At 58.6% G+C, this 21,160-nt stretch overlaps 1 protein-coding gene across 1 annotated transcript in view; it reads right to left on the reverse strand.

Annotated features, from left to right (window-relative positions):
* The window catches only part of CHD5 (chromodomain helicase DNA binding protein 5), a 62,194-nt gene that overhangs the window by 6,136 nt on the left and 34,898 nt on the right, over positions 1-21,160 (reverse strand). Inside the window, exons 16-36 of the mRNA XM_075550491.1 lie at positions 18,784-18,921; positions 18,577-18,698; positions 17,624-17,797; positions 17,190-17,331; positions 16,116-16,247; positions 13,330-13,447; positions 12,227-12,351; positions 11,022-11,253; positions 10,737-10,847; positions 10,330-10,502; positions 9,643-9,817; positions 9,188-9,280; positions 8,816-8,904; positions 8,510-8,643; positions 8,099-8,243; positions 7,586-7,745; positions 5,174-5,253; positions 4,864-4,996; positions 2,502-2,591; positions 1,926-2,063; positions 1,537-1,645 (exon numbers count right to left, since the gene is read on the reverse strand). Of these exons, the coding sequence (XP_075406606.1) occupies positions 1,537-1,645; positions 1,926-2,063; positions 2,502-2,591; positions 4,864-4,996; positions 5,174-5,253; positions 7,586-7,745; positions 8,099-8,243; positions 8,510-8,643; positions 8,816-8,904; positions 9,188-9,280; positions 9,643-9,817; positions 10,330-10,502; positions 10,737-10,847; positions 11,022-11,253; positions 12,227-12,351; positions 13,330-13,447; positions 16,116-16,247; positions 17,190-17,331; positions 17,624-17,797; positions 18,577-18,698; positions 18,784-18,921 (2,813 nt within the window). The remainder of the gene's footprint in view (positions 1-1,536; positions 1,646-1,925; positions 2,064-2,501; positions 2,592-4,863; positions 4,997-5,173; positions 5,254-7,585; positions 7,746-8,098; positions 8,244-8,509; positions 8,644-8,815; positions 8,905-9,187; positions 9,281-9,642; positions 9,818-10,329; positions 10,503-10,736; positions 10,848-11,021; positions 11,254-12,226; positions 12,352-13,329; positions 13,448-16,115; positions 16,248-17,189; positions 17,332-17,623; positions 17,798-18,576; positions 18,699-18,783; positions 18,922-21,160) is intronic.

Raw genomic sequence — 21,160 nt, forward strand, 5'->3', positions numbered from 1 at the left:
CCCAACAGCAGGACCTGAGACCCTGAGGCACAAAGGAAGACCACCACTTGAGGGCGACAGATGGGCGTCGGGTGTCTAAAAGCCTAGGGGCCATAGGCGGGCCTTGCCTCAGTGCCTCCAGAGGGCACAGCCCTGCCCACAGCCCATCTCAGATTTGCCGGCTCCAGACCTGCGGGTGGACACATTCCTATGAAAGCCCCCCCCCCCCCGCCACTCCCCGTCTGTGGTATGATGTTATGGCAGCCACAAACCAGGACACCCTTTTTCATAAGCAGGGGCCTGAGGGAGCAAGGAGGGTCACGCCGTCACAGAAAACCTTGTCTTTCTCCTTGGGAGCAGCTGATGGGTTCCAACTGGTGACCTCACGGTTGGCGTCCCGACGCCTAGCCTACTAGACCTCCAAGCCTCCTTAGTCGCCACGGTCAGGGCCAGCAGGTGACCGGCCCAGTCCAGCACACAGCCGTGCTCGCTGGTGTCTGTACTGTCTATATGGCACCACAGGGAGCGCGGCGGGCAGTGTGGGGCAACGTGCTGAGGTGCTAACCAGAAATTCAGTGGTTCGAACCTACCAGTTTCTCCGCAGGAAAGATGAGGCTTCTGCTCCTGTGAGATTGAACGTTCTACTTTGTCATGCGGGGTCACTGAGTTGGCAGTGACTCGGTGGCCCTGAGTTTGGCTTGGGGTTGGGTATGGCATCGCCCTGGCAGCATCCCCAACACCGGAACAACGCGGCTGCTTTCCCCTCGGCCACAGAGCTGATTGGCTCCCACAAGCCTCTCTGGCCTCGAAGCCTCTAAAAGCTTTACTCCAAGGACTTTCAGAACAAGCCAGCTGAGCCCTGTGCTGCCAGAATCCACCGCCTCTCGTCACGGAGGGCGTGGCCAGCGTGACGTCAGCCGGCTGGGGTGCTCCCGGGGGCGGCATGAGGCTCTCTCTCTGCCTCAGCGTGGACAACAGACTCAGATTGTCCCCTTCTCTGATGACCCCCCACTGGAGAGCGCACCCCTGCCCCCAGTAGACACACCACTGTCTGCTCCCTGCTTCAGGGCATTCGGCACGGTACCCCACGCCTGGCTAGTTCAAGGTGCTCACTGCCCCCATGACCAACTCCGCAGGGGTTTGTGGGTTCCGCTCGTGGCTGTCCCCTCCCACTGGCACATTCTGGGTGCTCAGTGAACACCAAATGAGTCGATGAATGAATGAATGAAACCCCTGTGGGATGCGGGCAGAGTCCCTGCCAAGGGTCACCAGGGGGAGGAGGTGAGGCCCAGGGCGAGTGAAGGGCTGAGATTGTGGGGTCGGATGGGTGGAGTCCTGCTCTGCGTTGTATTTGCTGTGTCTCCCGGGGCGATAGTTGGCCTCTCTGAGCACCCATTTCCTCCCGTGGAGAACGGAGTGTCCCAGGACGCATGTAGTTGCTGCTACTGTGGTCTGTCCTCTCCTGCCCTGCACTGTGTCACTGGCTTCCGACTCCACCGTCCTCTCATGCCCGTCCTTCCCTGCGAGTGCTGCCCGCCTGGTTAGGGCCAAGGATACGTCACAATGCCTGCCAACAGCCAGTAGTCGTGGCGCCGGTGCCAGATGTCGTAGATTTTCCCGGAGGACACGGCAGCTCGCTCCTCATTCTGCCACAGCGCGTGCAGCTCTGAGAGGTCCCAGGGGAGGGCAGTGAGAGGCCCCCAGTTGCTCCTACCCCACCAGCTCCTCACCACGGGGGGGAGGGGGCTTCCCTTCCCCCACCCCCACCCCACCCATTCTCAAGAAACTGCAGGGTTGCTGGTAAAGGATATACAAAAGGTTGTATCAACATTCACACCTCAACATGAACTAGCCAGTTCCCCAACTCAGTGGGGAATGCCCGCAGCCAGAAAGCCAGCACCGCCAGCTGCCCAGCTCTCTGCCCACCTGAGCGAGCAGCACCTTACCTGTGAAGCCCCCATCAGCGATGTTAAACATGAACTTGAACTTCCCATTCCTGTCCTCCTTCCTGCCCTCCTCACCCTCCTCTCTGTCCCCGTTCTGCTGGGGCTCTGCCAGCTCCTTTTCCTCCACCTTGGTGTCATCTGGGGGTGGGGGGGAGCACACATTCACCCACCCCTCGGCCAAGAGCGAGAACACAAACACAAGAACCGAGACCACTCCCCAGACCCCCAGGGGCTCCCCAGCAAGACAGGGTAACCCACCACAGCTCCTTCCTCTAGCCGGAGCAGGCCCAGGCCCCCTCCCCCACCATCTCGGAACCCCTGGGGGCAGGGAGGTCGAGCACTGTGACAGAGTGAAGGGTCTGCTCTGAGCAGGGCTGTTCCAGAACATTCCAGCATCTGAGGTGGGCTGAGCCCCTGGCTGAGCCTCAACTCCTGTGGCCACAGGAGCCCAAGGAGGGGTGATCTTGAGGTGGGCTTGGGGACCTGTCCCTGGGAGCAAGGAAGGGCTGAGTGCCCCGGGGGCTCCTGCAGGAAATGAAGGGCAACAGGACAGCGTGCAAAGGAGAGCCCTCGGACCTGGCCTGAAATCACTGCCGTCCCCTCTGCTGTGAAGCAAGCTTAACTCCAGCTTGTCCGGACCCTTGTCCTTCTCAGCAAGCGCGTCCTCTGCAAGACAAGGGGGTTCCCCTCAGGAGTGCAGGACCGCTCACACACCCCAAAACACTTGGGCAAAAGATGCTACCTTCGGAAAAGCACACAGGTGAGCTTACAGAAAGCAAAGGAGGACCCCTGGCGCCAGCAGCCAGCAGCGGAGGGGACAGACGGGAATGAATAGGCAGGAGCCTGCGGGGGGTCAGGAGGCTGGGACGGTCTGGGGGCGAGGGGGGGAGAAGCGAGACATGGAGTAAGACAGGTGAGGCTTCAGAGCAAGAAAGAGACCATCTCTTCTCCCCCTTTTCTCTCCCTGCTGTGGTATCAATTCTGACTAACAGCGACCCTATGGGGTAGATGGTGAAACCCCACCTTGAGTTTGCAAGGGGGTAGCTCCTGATGGGAGCAGACAGCCTCCTCTTTCATCCGAGGCGCCGCTGGTGGGCTCAGCCCAACGTGACACACGCTGCTGACAGAGACCTAGAATTGACACCCTCGAGCGCCCGGACTCTCTTTGAAAGAAGTCCATCCGTTGGAGATCAGTGTGAAGCTGAGGGAGCCGCTCTCTACCGGGGGACCCAGGTGGGAAGGAAGGAAGCCAAACCAAAGCACAGACCACGAGGATGCCACTTACAGCAGAGAAGAAACTGGTCCCAGTGCGAGGCTGCCTGCGTGACCACAAAGGAGAGGGACAGTCCCCTGGCCAGCTCAGATGAGGTTCCAATGAGCAAGCCAAGCCCAAGAGAGACCAACCGAGTCAAAACAAGAAAACACCTGCCCCCTGCCCGGGGCGAGTCCAGCAGGGAAACCTGTACAGCCTTGAAGTGATAAAACAGCATCAAAGAAACTCTAAAAGAAGTCTGTCTTCGGTCACCGGAAAGAGAAAGGAGGGAATCCACAAAGAACCAAACAACATAAAAAATGATTTTAAAAAAATGATTTTAAACAAAACTGACAAAGTGGGGGCGGGGGACCAAACAAGACCCAACAGAACTTGTAGAAACGAACAGTTGTGTCCAGGATCACCTGTGATAAGTAGAAGGAAGCCTACCTTGCCTGGCCCCCAAGAACCCCACCCTTGGCATACTGCCCTGGGACTGGCAGAGACAAATGGTGCTCCCATGATGCAGCTGTGCAGGTAGCACCGATGATGTTCAGGTGAACCAGACTCCCACCCGGGGGCTCCTTAGGAGAGTCCGAGGAAAGGAAGTCAGAGACACCACATCTGAGCAGGATCTGGTACATGGCTGCTGGCTTGAGGATGGAGGGGCCGTGCGCCCAGGAATTCGGGTGCCCTCTGGGAACTCAAGTTGACCCCAGAGGTGGGTCCTGCAAGACCCTCTGCAGAGAAGGCCTTCCGGCAAGACGGTGGGCATGCTGTGCAGACCCTCGACCACCAAGACAGGAGAGATGAAATGAACCACAGGCAGGTGATGACCCTGAGAGCCCGGGCTTCTGAAGAGAGGGTAGAGAAGTGGGTCAGATGCCAACTGAGAGAAGGCAAACAAAAGTCAGGAGAGATGAGACAGATGGGTGTGTGTTGCCTGGCCTGACTGGGCTACGGGGGAGGGGGCGCACCTTGAGGCTTACAAGCATCATTCCATCAAAATATGGCCTGGCACCCAGGTGGCTGGCGACACAAAGGGTGAGACTTTCCCTTGGTGGCCTTCTCGCATCCTCCTGCTGACCAGAGGTATGGCAAGTCCACCCTCCTGGTGGCATGTCCCCTGCACAGCCCCTGCTCTGCTTGAGGTCAGATGGGTTGCCCTGGTGGGTTGGGCATTGGGGGCCACCCCGGAGTGTGGGGGCACATGAACTGCCCCATCAGACCAGCAAAACAGAGTGCCTGTCCCCTGGCCACCTCTGGTGTGGGCAGGAACTCCTTCCATAACCAGCCACCATGCCCCAGCTGCCCTCTGGGCCTGGAAGAATTCCTTCCAAGAACACGCCCCCTTGACCTAAGCCACCATCTGAGCCAGCACAAATGACTTCCGGGTCAGGCATTCTGACCCCAGACAACAAGTCAAGCCAGCAGGAACTACTCAATCCAGACCCTCACGACCGCTCCCCCTACCCAGGAGCCCCTTGGCCGGCAGAGGGTGCACCTGGCCTCAAAATCTGCCCCCAGGAAGCACAGCATGCCTTGCAAAGAGAAGCGACATCTGACCCACAATCACCACTGTCTTTCACTCTCACTGACTGACTCCCTGGCCACCTGACCCGAAGAGATCCATAGTTGTGCCCATTCCAGAGAAAGGCATCCCACAGCTCCCAAAGCATTCTGTACCTTTGGGCAGCTGCTCCGGGGAGGACTGGGCCTTTTCTGGCTCCTCCGGCCGCGGCTCTCGGGCACTCTCCTTACTGTCGGAGGTGTCATGCTTGTCCTCGCCCTCCACTCTGTCCAGAGCAGTTGGCGGGGCCTAGAAGAGACGGAGCAGGACAGGAAGGGGGAGTCTCAGGATCTGGAGCCTTGACAGGATTGGAGGGCAGGGGCATGCCCACATGTCTGGCTGCCCCATGCCCAGAGGCCTGTGCTGGGAGCTAGGAGGCCAGGAAAGTCATGCTCAATGGGCCGCCCGACACTGGCATCTTTGTACCTGAACTTCCAGGGGCTTCTTTGGCTTCTGCATCCCTGGCTCCTTCTCATCCAGGTAGCCCAGCTGGGCTTCCATCTTGTCTGAAAGATCCAGGAGAAAAGGTGGATGGACAGCTAGGCTGAGGCCGAAGGCCAGTGGGGTAGGGTGCGGTGGGGTGGGGGTGCCAGAAAGGAAAGGTGGGGTTTGGTCTGAGGACATTCCTCCGGGAAGGATGGAAAGGGACTCCTAAGACCTGGACCCAGTAAGACCACAGAGAGGGGCCAGCGGGTGATACCAGCCAGTCTGCAAACTCAGAGGGCTGGGTCCGGCCTGGCTTTCAGGCTGGTTGAGGGGCTGGGGGCCCCTGAGCAAGTCAGGAATGCCCTGCATGTGGAGTCAGCTCTGTGCTTTCTGCAAAGTGCCGGTAACTCATTTCTGTTTCCCAGTGGCTGTGACACAATTATATACCCACACCTCAGATGGGAAAACGGAGTCTCAGGAGGTTCCGTGACTGGCCCGAGGTCACAAAGGTGAGTAGGGACAGAGCCGGGATGCTAACTCAGGGAGGTCTCCTGCAAAGGGCACGCGCTGGTGCAGTCACAGAATGTCCTCAGGGGTCATCTAGGGGCGGGTATGTCTGCCCCAGGCCTATGAGACCCAATCAAGACGAGAAGACCCGCGGCCCAAACAAATGGATCCCCAAAACAGCATTCGGACATAAGCACCCCAAGGAAGCAATGGGCATGGCAGTGGAACAGACAAGTCCCCAAAGGAGCAGCACACACACAACAAGCACACGGAAAGATGCTCTGTCTGGTTGATCAAGGAAAGACCAGTCACCCGGAGAAGCCCCTCTGACCACAGGCCAGGGATGTGAGTAGGCTTGCTGTCATGCGATGTGCATGGGAGAGTGGATTCCTACAGATGCGGTTAGGTGGTTAACCAGTAACACCTTACCGTTGGATCTCCCTTTTGAGCCACTTTAAATTTGTTCTAGTTTTTCATATTTTCTGCTTTCTTTTTTATTTGATCTATTTAACTTTATTGTTGCTGTTGGTTGATTTGGTTGGTTGATTGGTTTTTGAATGTTTTTCTGTATATGAAATTTAGGCTAGGTAAAAGTATCATGGTTTTTATGTTTTGCTTCTCTTATTGTTGTTGGGTTTTATTTTTGTTTGTTTTTGACATTTTCTATATATGAAATCCAGGCTAGGTACTGTATATACTTGAGTATCAGCTGACCTAAATAGCAGCGGAAGCACCTAATTTTACCACAAAAACTGCATTGAAAATGTGCTGAAAAACTTGGCTTATACACGAGTCTATACGGTAAATGTATTTGAGGGTTTTTCCTGGTTTACTTTGTCGTCGTTGTTGGGGTTTTTGTTGTTTCTAATGTTTCTCTGTATCGGAGGTCCGGGCTAGGTGGACACACTGAGGCAGTAACTGCAATAACGGTCCCTTGTGGGCATGATGGGGGTGGGGAGCAGCACGAGGAGCTAACAAGGCTGGGTGCCAGAAGAAGGAAATGCTCGCAGACTGCCGGAGGCGATGATCTCTTCGTGATGTGACTGTGCGATGGAATTGTGTGATATGGGAATGCTACGCCAGTAGAACTGCTTTTTAAGAGAGAAAGGGTCAAGGGCAACTTCACGCACAGGGTGGCGATTCTCGGTCAACAGCAAACACCAAGTGCTGGCAAGCGGGTGGAGAAACTGGGGTCTTGGGACTGGGCAGGTGGACGTGGGACACGACGCAGCCACCATGGAAACCAGCTGTGGGCCCCCAAAGGGCTAGCTTCCTTGTGGCCCAGCAAGTCCACTCCTAGGCAGATGCCCAAAGAGGAGAAAGCCCTATTCGTCATGTCCAAGAGAGTGACAGCAACCCGTGCACCCGCCCACCCAGGAGGAGGTGACTCAGCCACCAAGTGGAACGGAGTGGGGACACTTGCTACCGCCCAGATGAACCTGAGAACGTCATGTGAAGTGAGAGAAGCCAGGCACAAAAGGGCACACAGGGATGGCTCCGTTTATAGGCAGTGCCAAGAACAGGCAGGTCCATCGAGAGGGAAGAGGTTAGTGGTCGCCACCGGCTTCAGGGAGGGGAAGAATAAGACAGACTGCTACTGCATTCAGGATGCCGGGCAGAGGTGGCGGTGGGGGTGTGTGTGATGAGATGTTCTGCTACCAGAGTGGTGATGGTGGCACAGCTTTGGGAACAGTCTAGAGACCACTGAGTGGCCCATTTTAAGAGGACATATGGTTCATGCAGTGTGACTCTGACATCCAAGCAAAGGCCCTTGGGAGAACAGCGTGTCCGCAAATACGAGCTGACAGAGTTGGGGGCTGCCCTACATTACATGTACAGAGACCCAGAGTCCCCAGTGATCTGCTACCTCCCATGACCCCGCCCCCACCGGCCCAGCCCCCAGACCTGGCAGGCCCAGAGGGGCAGTCGGGATGTGGGCGGGGCTGGCAGGCACTGGTGTGTTGGGGTTCGAGGAGATGACCTCGCCCGGCTTCTTGCCCTCGGCCCCCTCAGGGATCAAGTCAGGGGTGCTGTACTTCCCATTGACATGTTCAAATTCCTGGACCTGGGCCGGGCGGGGTGGGTAAGGAGAGAAGGCGGTGGTCACAGCTCAGCCACGGCATCTCCGGTGATCTGGGTGTGAACTAGGGGGTGTCACAAACTTGGGCACCCACCCTGCTCTGCTTAAGATCACCCAAGCCGGACATACTAGTGCCTGCCCCACACCCTACCACCTGTGTCTTCTGCCCTTCATCTTCCAGGCCCCCAGGACTCATCCTCCTGAGTGGCTTCCTGGTCACCCCTCCAGGCCAGGGTCAGTCCTGGCTCAGATCCTGGGCACTCGCCCGCTGGCTGCTACCCTGGGCAGAGCCAGGGCCAAGGGACTGCCAGCAGGCCAGTGACGGCGTACTCACCCACCTTCTTTCTCACCAGTGACATGACCCCAATGCGTGTGAGCACGTGCTGTCTCGAGAGCCCCTCCCGGGGCACGCCGTCCGCAAAGGTCTCCGCGCCGTCTGCGCCCGGCTCACACAGGTGCCGCATGAAGAGGGACACGTAGGCTCTGGAGCGGGGGCCACAGGGACCTTCAGAGGGCTGGCACCCCCCCCACCTGCCCCCCACTGGTGCGCCCTGTGGGAAGGGGGGGTGGTGGGGATGGCAGGGTACCTCCTAGGATGGCCTGGGGACCAGAGATGCCCGCACTACCCAGAGGGCTCTGTCAGGTTTCTGCAGAGGAGCTGAAGGGGGGTAATTCCCAGACACCCTGGCCCTGTGGGGCGGGGGGAGGAGCCTAGCTTCCCCCAGTCAGAGCCCCCCCTCGCCCCCTACCGAAACTCCTTCTCGGTCTTCCCTCGAAGGTCCCGCACCAGCCAGTGGGAGTTGAAGGCGTCCTGAGGGGGCATGCCCCACCGCATGATGGAGTTCAGAAAGGCCTTGCGCTGCCGGGCGTTGAAGCCCAGCACCTGGAGGGCAGGTGAGCCCGGTCAGGGGCAGGGCGGGGAGGGTGGAGAGCCAGGATGAAGGTGGCTTAGGGAGCTTGTACCCTCCCCTCCATTCTCAGGGCTCAGGGCATGGCACAAGGAGACGTGGGGGCGGGGGGCTGCTGGGAGAGATCGGGGTGGGGGGGGTTCCCACCTCAATGTTGCCGCCAACTCGAGCAAGAAGCGGGGGCAAAGGCTTGTCCCTGTCGCTCTTCAGCTGTCTCCGGGATTGTCGCCGTCCACCTGGGAGCAGCCCACACATACTCAGGAGAGCCCGGGGATGAGTGACCCAGTCCCACGCACCAACACGCCCCAGAGCAGGAGGCCCCAAGGGCGCCCCCCTGCAGCTGGCCTGACACCCAGGGCAACGGGACTCTCAGGTTGTCCCCTTACTGTGGTCCCCCTGCAGCTGGCCTGATATCCCAGGGGCCTTCAATGCCCCCTTCAGCCCTGTGCCGACCCCACGGGGCTGGCTGGTCCACCCCACCACCAGCTCTGTAATCCCTGGCCTCAGCCCGGGACTCACTCTGCCCCTCCGGCCTCTCCTCAAAGTCCTCATCCTCATCCTCAGAACCGATGGAATATTCGGACTGGTTGTCGGAGAGCTCGTCCTGCCACTCTGCGGGGGCCAGGCAGGGCACAGAGTGGGCCGCCGCACCCAGGGCACGCCAAGCCCTCCCCTCCGCCAGCCCCACAGGGACCATCAGAACAGCCTCCCCCGCCACCACGCTTTTCCAAAGGTTTACCACAGCCCACACCGGATCCCCAGGCGGAACCCAGATCTGCACTATGCAGATGGGGAGATTTGCCCAAAGCCACACACCAGCAGAGGGGAGGCCACCCATCACTACTGAGCTTGTCTCCCTCTCCCCAAACTACTAGCACCCGACACCTGCCCTCAAGCCCCTTTCCCAAGGCGTCACCAGCTCATCTGCCCAGGAATGCCCCCCCCACCCGGGGTGCAGCCCAGCCTGCACGCACCCTGGTCCTCCTGCGAGGCGTCGTTGTAGTTGACCTGCTTGCGGATGCGCTTGCCCTTGCCCAGGTTGCGCGCCAGGTCCTCCTGCTGCTGCTCGTAGTGGTGCCTCAGCAGCTTCTCCCAGTAATCAGGATCCACGTTCTCCTCCTGCTTGATGATCTCCCGCTCCACCTCCTCCTGGGGGCAAGGTGGGGCCGACGCGGCAGGTGTCTCACTGACCCAGAGGGGCGGGCAGCCCTGCCCTCTGGGAGGCTTTCACGCTGCCTCCATCACCCTTTTCACCTTCTTGGGGCTGAAGGGTGGATTGAAAAGCCTGCCTACTCCAGGAAGCCTTCCCAGATCTCCCCAGCCCAAGCCAATCTTCCTCTCCCTTCCACCTGGTCCCATCCATTCCTTCACCCTCTGGACAGGTGCGCCAAGCACTGGCGTACGGAGGAGAACCAGCCCCAGAAGGAAAACTGAGCAGAAGGGCAGAAGGGACAGGGTCCACCTTGGGGGAGACCTGGGTCTTCCTGGTGGCGTGAGGGGGAGCTGTATGGGGGTGGGGGCTGAGGTAGGTCAGACCCAGCCAACTCTGCACAGGGACAAGCTGTGTGCATTTCAGGAAAGTCCATGGGTGGCTGTAATGCTCGGAGAGGGGACTGGAGGATGTGGGGGGGGGGCAAGGTCAGGGGCTCGGGGGTCCTCACCACGCCGTCCTCCTCGCGCACCACGTACTGCGCCACCTTGAAGGAGCTCAGGTACTCGTTCATGTTCTGCAGCTCCGTGTCATCCGTGGCATCCTGATTCCGGTCCAGCAGCTTGGAGATGGCGGCATCGTCGTAGTGGATCACACTGCTGTCCTCCACGTCCTTGTTATCACCTGGGGCCAAAAGGCCACACGTGCCTAGACCAGTCTCTCTGCCCCCTGGGGCCTTCCCGATGCCCACAAGCCTGCCTGCCCCTGAGGAGCATGGGGAGACCAGGGAGGAGCCTGCACTGGGACACACCCCCTCCACCCATGGTAGAGTGGGCAAGGGACCCGGGGAGCAGCCGGAGTGCAGGGGGGGTCCCTGCAAGGTGATGAGCAGGGAGGGCTAGCTGCCCCATCACCTACCTGGCGGGGTGCTGCCGTGTTTTTTTTTCACGCTGCCAGGCAGGGTGCCCCCTTTGGAGGACTGGACATCTGGGACAGGCGTGATGGGCCTCTGACCCTGGGACATCATGCCTGCGGAGCAGAGGCAGGGGTTTCTGGAGCAGAGCCACCGAGGGGCGACGAGGCTCATGGTAGCACCCAGAGACCCCTGCCCCTGCCATGCTATCCGGTCAGGAGACCCGGAGCAGGGGGCAGAGGAGAGGGGACCCGACTCGGCCCCCGCCCCGGTCCGGCCACTGCTCGAACCTTCCACGTCGTCCTTGAACAGCTCCTCGGTGCCGAACTTGAGGATGTCGTCCAGCTCTTGCTTGGTCATGGAGCCCGACTTGGAGCCCAGCCCGGGCCGCACCACCAGGTGAGTCAGCATCATCTTGCGCTTGGCCACCTGCGTGATGCGCTCCTCCACCGACGCCCGCGTCACGAAGCGGTAGATCATCACCTTCTTGTTCTGCCCGATGCGGTGGGCGCGGCTGAAGGCCTGTGGACATAGGGGCTCAGCCCACGCTGGCCAGGAGCCTGGGCGCCACCATCCCCTTGCTCCCCCAGCCCCTGCCGGGGCGCCGAGCCAGCTCACACCCAGGTTTGGGAGGGAAAGTGGCAGCGTGGGTGACAGTGGGTGTGATCCCAGAGGGCAGGGCGTGTGGGGTGAGGACAGCTTGTTCATAGAAAGGGTGACTGAAGAGGCTCAAGCCCCGTGGAGGGTCCCTGGGAGTCGGACTGCACTTCCCTGCCATCCGCTAAGGGGCTGGGGCAGCCCTGGGATGGAGACCTCATGCAGGGTGTGTTAGTAGCCAAAAGGCCTGTGAGGTCCGGCAGGTGCCCACAGTGAGGGAGGTAGACACGTATGACCACATCCTACCGAGGCTGTGACAGTGTGTATGGGAACATGATGTGCATGCGTACATGTGTGCATGAGACGTGTTCCTACATGTCCTGAAAAGGTGCACTCAGTCCCTGGTGGGGAGGTGTAAATCTGTCCTTGTCACTAAGTGGCCAGGGAACATCTGGAGGGTGTCTCAGCCTCTCCTGTAGATCTATCCCAAACCCCTCCTGTCCTGTCTTCTCCCCAACTGGCCCCTTGGTCCCAGGCTCCTCACCCTGCCTCCCCCACAGCCCTGATGAGTGAGGGTAAAGGGCAGACAGGGTTAGCAGCCACTGCAGATTGGCTGTGTCCTTGGGCACATCCCTTGCCCCTTGGGGTCTGCCCCCTTCTCTGTGCACTCAGCAGGTTAGGGTGACAAGGGGCGCGGCCTCCACCCAGCACCAGGAGGTGAGGGAGTGGGGGAGAAGAGGTTCTTGCAGCCTGGAGACTCCAACTCCAGTCAGGGGCGAAAACCCACCAGAACCAGGAAGCCAGCAAGGCAATGCTGGGGCATGTGGAAGGTGGGGCCCTGGGGCCCAAGGCCCAAGGCCAAAGCCATGAGCCCAGAGAAGGAGAGTCCCACACACACCTGGATGTCGTTGTGCGGATTCCAGTCTGAATCATATATGATGACCGTGTCTGCGGTGGCCAGGTTGATGCCCAGCCCGCCGGCCCGGGTGGAGAGGAGGAAGCAGAACTGCTGGGCCCCTGGGGCTGTGGAGAAAGACCATTGCCCAGCCGCAATGAGGTGGGGGCGCAGGCAGATGGCAAGTAGGAGAGCCAGGAGGGCTTCTAAAGACACCCAGAGGCAACAAGAGAGCAGCAGGCCAGGTGACGGCCCTAACTGATGCCCACCTGAGTCCCACTTCGCCCTGCCTCTGCTCTGACCCCAACCCAGCCAGGAGGCAAGCCCGAAAGGAGGTGACAGTCAGAGCTCAGGTATCCAACTACAAAGAGGCAAAAGCTACAGCAAAGACCCGGCTGAGGGTCAGCAGCCCCCACCCCCCAGATCCTGGAGAGCTGAGGCCCCAGGGCCTCCCCTGCTCCTCCACCAATGTGGTGAGGGTGGTCAGAGAATGCCAGGGGCATAGCTCCCACTGGGCAGTCCTGACTCTCCCGGGAGAGCCAGTTATCAGATCCCTCAGAGCCCACCTTGGTCAGTCCACTGCAGGGGGCCCCGTCCACCAAGTGCTTCAGCCATCCGTTCTAGCTTCCTAGGGGGACTACAGCCACAGAGAGCTGGCCAAGCTCTGGCCGAGCTGAGCCTCCATGTTCCTGAACTTAACGGCTAGAGAAATCACTGCCGTTGGCTTTGGGCAGCATGGCCTGGACCTTTCGGAGCCCGGGAGCTGGGAAACAGCTCCATGGCACAGGAGGGAATTCTTTTCAGTGCCAAAAGCCTAATGCCATGACTTATGGGCATGTCTGGTGGCGTTAAGAGCCCAACTGCTATCTGCAAGACTGGCAGTTCAAACTTAATCCTGCAGTCTGTTTGCCGTTCTATCCCCAGAACGATCACGCCTTAGAAAGCCCTTGGGGGCAGTTCTGTCCTGTCAGGTGGGGTTCCAGGGGCAAAAGGGACAGCACCTAGTGTCCACTGCTCTCTTCAGCCATGTGAGGGGCAGCCTGTCTGAGAAGGAAGCGTGGGAGGGCAGGCAGAGATGATGAGAACCCTGGGCGGGGGTGGGATACCGTTGAATCTGTCGATGGCCTCTTGCCGGAGGCCCCCGGTGATGCCACCATCGATGCGCTCGTACTTGTAGCCCTCGTACTCCAGGAAGTCCTCCAGCAGGTCCAGCATCTTGGTCATCTGCAGGGGAGACGCCTATCTGAGGGGCCATGCGCAGGAAGCCCACCACAGCTCACGGCAGACAGAGCACCCTGCTCTGTGGAGAGACCACTGGGGCCCAGGCTGGCCAGAATGGAGAATGATACAGCCACCAAGCTACCCACGCCGCACACCCCCCGCCCTCAATTCCAAACCAAACGCCACACCAGTGCCACCACCATGTGCCCAAAGTCCACTTTGGGGCATGAGCTTGCCCTGTCCACACACCTGCCAGGACAAAGTTCCAGCCCCTCGCCCTGGCCTTCAAGCTCTGCAGGAGGACTGGTCTCTCCTGACAACATGTCCAAAGTCTGTAAGGCACCGTCTCCCCACCCTTGTGTCTAAGGGACACTCGGGCCGTCCTTCTCAGACCGATGGCCTTGTCCCTTTAACAGCGCATAGTCGCTTCAAGATTGTTCCGCAGCGCCACAGTGCAAGTGCATCGGTTTCCTTCGGTCTTTATTTGATACTGGTAAAAAGGGGAAGTTTGTCCCGCAGCAGAGCGGGGGTTCTGCACTTGTCTCCTGCCACCTGGGGCTGCTGGTGAAACGGCCTTGGTACGGACTCACTGCCACCCAGCCCGTCTTCCTCCTTTGGTAAGTACTAACAGATCTGAAGTGCTCCGCTCACTTGGCTTAGCTTGCTTTCTCTATCGTGCTTGGTCTTCCGTGGTGCACTTCAGCTCTGAGACCTTGTATCTTCCACTTAGACGAACTGTCACCAACTGACGGTGATTTCTCCACCCTCCTGAACTCCTGTGAGATGATTTTTCCGAGCCTCTCCAGGTCTCCTGTCATCTTCCACATGTTGTCCTTTGCCAGCCCCTCCAGGTGCTTTCTGGGGAAACTCCTTGGTTCCAGGTTCCAGTTCATCAATATTCATTACAACAGTTTTAAGGGTTTAACCTGTTAAAATAAATGATTCTTCCCAAGGACTAACTCCTATGCAGATACTTTGCTTATCTCCGTTCTTCTTGCCGTAGTTCTTCCTGGTTTTGCTTTCGTTTCCTCTTTCTTTGTGAATTTTCCTCTGTGTTTGGGGGTGGGGGGATGGGGTGCCTTAAACATGCTTTTTGAAAGCCTTCTTTTCAGGCTGTTGTAGTCCTCTCCTCCAGCTTGGATTCTAATGAGTGTCTGGGGGGATGTCATCGGACTCAGTGGAGCCATGAGTTTTGGGGCTGGGGTCTAGAGGGTCTTCCTGGCACGAGAGGCTCTGTCTCTGCCACTTCCCCTCTTTGCACACGTCTAGCCCGTGTGGTTGACTTGATCCTGTGAAGCCTCAGCCCAGAGCCAGGTCCTGTGTTGGCAGGACCATGGACGCCAGCCAGCCTGTGTGCTTCTGCTCGGCCTCCATCTCCCACATTCCTCCTCAGTTTCCAGGGTGCTATGGAGTCAACTTTCACGCACAAAGAAGCCACGTCCCGTTTCTGGCTTCTTTGAGTGCTGTCGTTCAGAAAGCGTGTTAAGTGCCAGGCCTCCGCAGGGGGTGAGGCTCCACCACAGAGACCACCACCACCGCTCTCCCCAACCGTCCGAATGACAGCCTCTTTCTAATGCGTATCCTTCAGGAACATTGTCCACGTTACCCATGCTGTACCACCACCACCACTGTCCTTCCCGAATTTTTCCATCACCTCCAACACGCATGCGGTGCCCCCTCCCCCTCCACCATGCCTGGGGAACAACCAACACCCTTTGGTCTCCAAATCCAGGTTGCTGATATAAGGGGACACACACAGTCACATCCACTTGTGACAGACTGATTTCACTGAACGCAGTGGTTTCATCAAAGCACGGAGCAGAACCTCACTTCTCTTCAGGGCTGAGGAAGATCCCACCGTCTAGGCCCCTCCCTCAGGTTGACCAGCACATCAGTGGATGGGCATGTGGGTTGCTCCTGTCTCCGCTTCTGCCAACACGGCTGCTGTGAGCACTGGACGGCATGGGAGTCCTTGCGCTCATGTCTTCTGGACATGCCTGGCCATGGAGTTGCCAGAGCACAGGGCCCTTCGTGATGAACTTGCTAAGGAGCTAACAGGTTTCAGCCCCTGGTGCAGCTGCGCCCCTTCCCACTCCATTTCCAGCCACGGAGGCCAGTGACCACCCTGTGAACTCTGCACGCCCCGCTCCAGACCCTGAGCAATGGACGGAAGGCCAGCACTCATCCACCTCTACTGCCCTAGCACAGAGCCCGATGCACGGCAGATCCGAGAGAGCGGTTGGAGGAACCAATGGAGGAAAGTCAATGGCCACACTGCTGAGGCAGGGCAGCCCTGTCCCTGACTATCCTGGAGCCACCTCGGGATCATGCAGGGCCACGACCACCCCCAGGGACCACTTCATGAGAGCCAGCCTGTAGGGCTGGCAGAGGGGCACTGAGGCTATGGCTACAGTCTGCCACCATGTTGGGCCAGCGGAGGCAGGTGGTAGGGGAAATGCTGGTCTTTCCACCAAAGGGACCCACACTCCTCGACCTGGGTGCTCAGTCTGCTCCCCTTGGCTGTTTGTTTCCAAGACAACGAGGACTTGGAACCCAGGGACCATGCCACAGGCAGGGAATGAAGTTCCAGGGGGGTGTCTCTGGCAGCCAGGCCCCTCCCATGACAGCAGGGCAGGTGCTCCCCTGCTGGGGTTGAGCCGGGGCTTCATACCTGGGAGAAGATGAGCACGCGGTGCCCTTCATCCCGCAGCTTCTTAAGCATCTTCTGCAGCAGCATGAGCTTCCCGGAAGACTTGACCAGGGAGCTGCCATCATAGGAGCCATTGGGCAAGACCGGCGCTTCCTGGAGACACGGCAGAAGGTGGGCCATGAAGGCGCCCACTCCCCTGACTCTGCACCCAAGTGACCTCAGTGGGCAGTCAAGAGCCCAGCAGGAGACCGGCAGGGCCACCCCAGGTCGGCAGGGCCCCAGTCCTGGTGCCACCTTCCCCGGGTTCATTCACAGACATGCCAGCCTCACCACCTGGCATGGCACCTAGGCTGGTGCATCAGTTAATAAGTAGATGCCAGTCAAGTCCTAAGCTAAGCCAGCTGCCCAGCAGCGATGTGGCCGGGTCACAGCCAGTCACTGGGGGTGCATCCGGGGAACGCCACCCCGAGCCCAGCCGGGCAGAGCAAAGGCCCCCCGAGAAGGGCTCTGTCCAGCAGGGGCTCCCATTGCCACCTCTGACTTGTGCTTGTGGAGGGGGAGCAGGAGGGGCTTAAATTAGACCCAAAACAGGAATGATGAGCTGGCCACCATTATGGAGAAGTCCACCTGCGGGAGGAGGGGGCCTCTCTTCATCTACCCTCTCCTCATCTACCCTCTCCACGGCCCTTCCAGGGTACCCATTTCACAGATGGTAAGCAGAGGAAAATTCATTTTCCCCAGTGCAGAGCCAGGGCCCAGTCTCCCACACACGGCTGCACACCAGAACCACCAGACCAGCCCTTCCGGGGCCCCTTCATGGGTCCAACACTGAGGCTGGAGGGGACCTCAGAGTGAGCTGCCAGCACCTTCCTTTACAGATCACAGAGAGGAGCCTTCGAGAAGGAGGGGGCCCACGTGGACACGGAGCAGGGGTTTCCACAAACTTCTCTTTGCATGAGGGGGGTCTGCAGCACCTTCCTTAGGGGAGGGTTTGGGGGCTGGAGGGCTGAGGGGCTGGACCACAAGCGCCAGGGGCAGCTACCTATGTGGCCACGACGTGCACAGCGCACCTCTCGAGGCGCCCCGGGGACTCACCACGGCGGCCACGGGGAAGAGGTAGGGGTGGTTGCAGCATTTCTTCAGGTCCATCATGATGTTCAGCAGCGACACCTGGTTCCCACCCCCCTTGGAGTTCAGCGCCTCGAAGTTCCGCGTGAGGATGAACTTGTAGTACTTCCTGCAGCGGGGCACGAGGGAAGGGGCTAGACTCACAGGCCGGGCGGGCACACCGCTCCGCCCCACAGGGAGGCTGAGGTCCCGGGGCCACTGCTCGTGAACGGAGAGCAAACCACTAGACACCCCGCAGCCTGATCTTGACTCCGGAGTTCTGCGAGAGGCCCCGAAACGGGCTGCCGGGCAAGTCAAGGTGGGGACAGGGCTCCAAGAGTCTTCCACCCCCTCCCCAGGAGACGGCCAGTACAGGGGAGGGAGGCAGGGGAGGGAGGCGGCGCAGGAAGGCAGGCCCTCACTTCTGCATCTGGCTCAGCTCCACACGCACAATCAGCTCGGTCTTGGCCGGCATGTTCTTGAAAACGTCGGCCTTGAGCCTCCTCAGCATGTGCGGCCCCAGCAGGTCGTGCAGCTTCTTGATCTGGTCTTCCTTAGAAATGTCAGCAAACTCCTCCAGGAAGCCCTCCAGATTGCTGCAAGGAAGGGCTCGGGATCAGAGCTGGGGCCAGAGGGCCAGAGCAGGCCGAAACCCTCCACGGAGTGGTTACCATTTAGGTGCGGGCAGTAGGGGAGGCCAAGTCAGGCACCCTGCCCCTGCTGGAAGGGAGCAGGGAGCCCGGGCCATCCACTCCATCTCCAGCAAAGCCGGAGTGACCCGCACGCCTTGGCTCTCAGCCACACAGGCCTGCTGGTGCCCCAAGCCATGCTGGGCACGAACGAGCTCTCTAGGACCCATTTCACAGACAAGAAAACTGAAGATGACCCATGCCCACGTTTATGCAGCCAAGTCTATACCTCCTGGTTCCAGAAGCCTCACTCTTTGCCTTGAACCCCATCTCGAGGAGGAAGATGGGGTCCCATGAAGCCCAGAAGGTTGGGGCCACACAGGCCTTGAGCCAGAAGAGGAAGGAGCCCTCCGGACCCCCTCTTCTCATCTCTACCCTACCTTCTGCTTCCCCCACGTGGTCACCCAAGGGAGTCCCTGAGGTCCTCGTGGAGGGTGACCAATGAGAAACAGGGCTGCGGACACGCCCAGGGTGAGCGGAAAGGACAGGAAGCCTGAAGGCAGACCCGCCCACAGAAAACCCCCCCATGTAATCAATAGCGGTCAACCCCGGACCGGTCATTTGCGATGAGCCCTGCGAGCACCCCCATGTGACTAAGGCAAAGCCTGGGCTCCAGGAACAGGCTCCAGAGCCAGGCCCCGACATGGGCACTGGTCTCCGAGCGGCTGGGCCGGCTTGCGGCTCACTTGAACCTCTCCGGGGTCAGGAAGTTGAGCAGATGAAAGAGCTCTTCCAAGTTGTTCTGAAGGGGCGTCCCCGTCAGCAGCAGCTTATAGTCGATCTTGTAGCTGTTCAAGACCCTGAAGAACTGTGGGAGGGACAGAGGGCCCGGTCAGAGCTGGGGAGAGCCCGCCCCACCCCCGGGCGGCCCCTGGGTCACGGCAGCTGTCTACCTTGGACTGGTTGTTCTTGAGCCGGTGGGCCTCGTCCACCACCAGGCAGGCCCACTCGACGGAGCCCAGGATGGCCTGATCGATGGTGATGAGCTCGTATGAGGTGAGCAGGACGTGGAACTTGATCTGTACTTCTTTCTGGAAAGAGAGAAAAGAAGGGGTGGGAAAGGGAGGCTGACCGGGGAGGCATCCTGGCCACAAGATCCAAAGCAGCAAGGAGGAGACATAGGTGGGAGCCCCGCAAAGGCTCTGGGGACTCCCCACCCCCAGAGGTCTGACAAGCCCAGGAAACATCAAGCTGGGGGAGTCGAGTGAGGCCCAGAACCCAGAACCTCTGAGTTGAGTGTGGTGGTGAGAAGTGAGAATGAATCCAACTGCTGTGACAGCTGACAGTCGCAACTATGGGCTCGCAAGGTCTCTGTGTGGTCTGAGTGGCTGGAGGTCCCCAGCAGAAGAGAGAGCTTAGAGACCTGCTTGTGGAAAGTACAAAGCCAGGACCACCCAATGGGGCAGTTCTGCTCTGTGGTTCGGGATCAACTCGCCGGTCCCTAGGGCAATAGGAGCTGTGGAACACACGGGGGGGGGGGGGTGCCCTGTACTTACACTCTCCGCCCCCTGCTCCTGGCCCCTGCCCAGCACCCCTCAACTGAGGGGGTTTGGATAGAGGGCACGTCCCATAGCCGTACCCTGGGTGACAAGTCACAGACAGGGGCCCAGGCACCCATGAGTGATGGTCTGCACTCAGCCTTGCAGTGACCTCATGCCCAAAGGAGCTCCCTAACTAGCGAATAAAAACCACCACGCCAGGTCCAGAGAGAGAGAGAGACATATCGCCCATCTCATCTGGGGCTCCCTCCCTTTGGAGCCTGCTAATTAGGTAACCAGGCTCGACCTAGGCAAGCCTGGTTCCCGGTGACCCGAGTACCCAGTGATGGCGCCTGAAGGTGGCAGAGGGGGAACTTCACAGCTAGTCTCAGCCCAGCAGGATGTGAATGTTGTACATTAATTTGTTCAATGAATGAACCTTACCTTCCCCAGGTTAACCTCTGTCTCCCTATCTATACCAAGAGCCATTGTGGTCTCCCAAAATAGCATCCTATACTATGAAAGGCATCAGGATCGGAGGAAGGCAACCTGTGTTATCCGATGACACACCATGCTTGCTGAGCGTGAGGACGACTGGAAGCACTTGCTGATGATCAAAGATTGAAGCTTTCAATACAGAGTACAACTCAATGGAAAGAAAGCCAAAATCTTCACAACTGGGCCAAGAGGTAGCGTCGTAATAAATGGAAAAAAGATTGACGTTGTCAAGGATTTCACCTTGCTGGGATCCACAATCAGTGCTCGTGGCAGCAGCCGTCAAGAGATCAAATAATGGGCAAATCTGCTGCAAAAGGCCTCTTTCAAGTGTTGAAAAGCAAGGATGTTTCTTTGAGGGCTCAGGTGTTCCTGTCTCAAGCCAAAGTATTTTTGGTTGCCTCACATGCACGTGAAAGTTGGGTATTGAATACGGAAGACCAAAGAAGAATCGATACACTTGAATGTCAGTGTTGGCCAAGACGGTTGAAGGTATCAGGGACTGCCAGAGCAACGAGGAAATCTATCGTGGAAGAAGTACAGCCAGGATGGGCCCTGGAGGCAAGGATGCCAAGACTTTGTCTCCTACACTTTGGACATGTCAGGAGAGGTCAGTGCTTGGTAAAGTGGAGGGGCAGCGGAAAAGAGGACGGCCCTCGACACGATGGACTCACACAGTAGCCACCTCAAGGGGCTCACACATCAGAACAATGGGGAGGATGTCGCAGGACCGGCCGGTGGTTTGTTCTGTTGTGCAGAAGACACCTAACAACAACAACAAACAACAACAATGTTCTTGTAGGTTCACCACTCAGCTGTCTGTGTCTCCCGTACTGCAGTGGCTTGCATGCTGCTATGATACCAGTAATTCAAACAGGGGCACTCATGGTGAACAGGTTTCCACAGAGCTTCCAGACTGAGAACAGGCGAGGAAGAAGGGATAGGCCATCCACATCAGTGGGATTAGTCACCGGCAATGTTATGAACAATTTCAGGGGATTATCTGATGTCATGCCAGAAAATGAGTCCCTGTGGGCGGAGAACCCCACCGGGAAGGTCGGCCTTAACGAAGGGGCTAGAGCAAGGTTTTTAGGGCCTTCGTTTACGGGTAGGTCCAGACTAAGTATGAGAAGAAAGAGCTGCGAACATTCATGAATACTCGGAACATGGAATAGCGAGAGTCTGAATCTATGAACATTGAGGGTGGTCGGGAGGAAAGAGTGAAAAAAGAGGAGCTGATCCCAAGGGTTCAAATAAAAGTAAATGTTTAGAAATGATAATGGCAATAGATGTACAT

The sequence above is a fragment of the Tenrec ecaudatus genome, chromosome 1 (genome assembly GCF_050624435.1).
Source record: "Tenrec ecaudatus isolate mTenEca1 chromosome 1, mTenEca1.hap1, whole genome shotgun sequence".
NCBI lineage: Eukaryota > Metazoa > Chordata > Mammalia > Afrosoricida > Tenrecidae > Tenrec > Tenrec ecaudatus.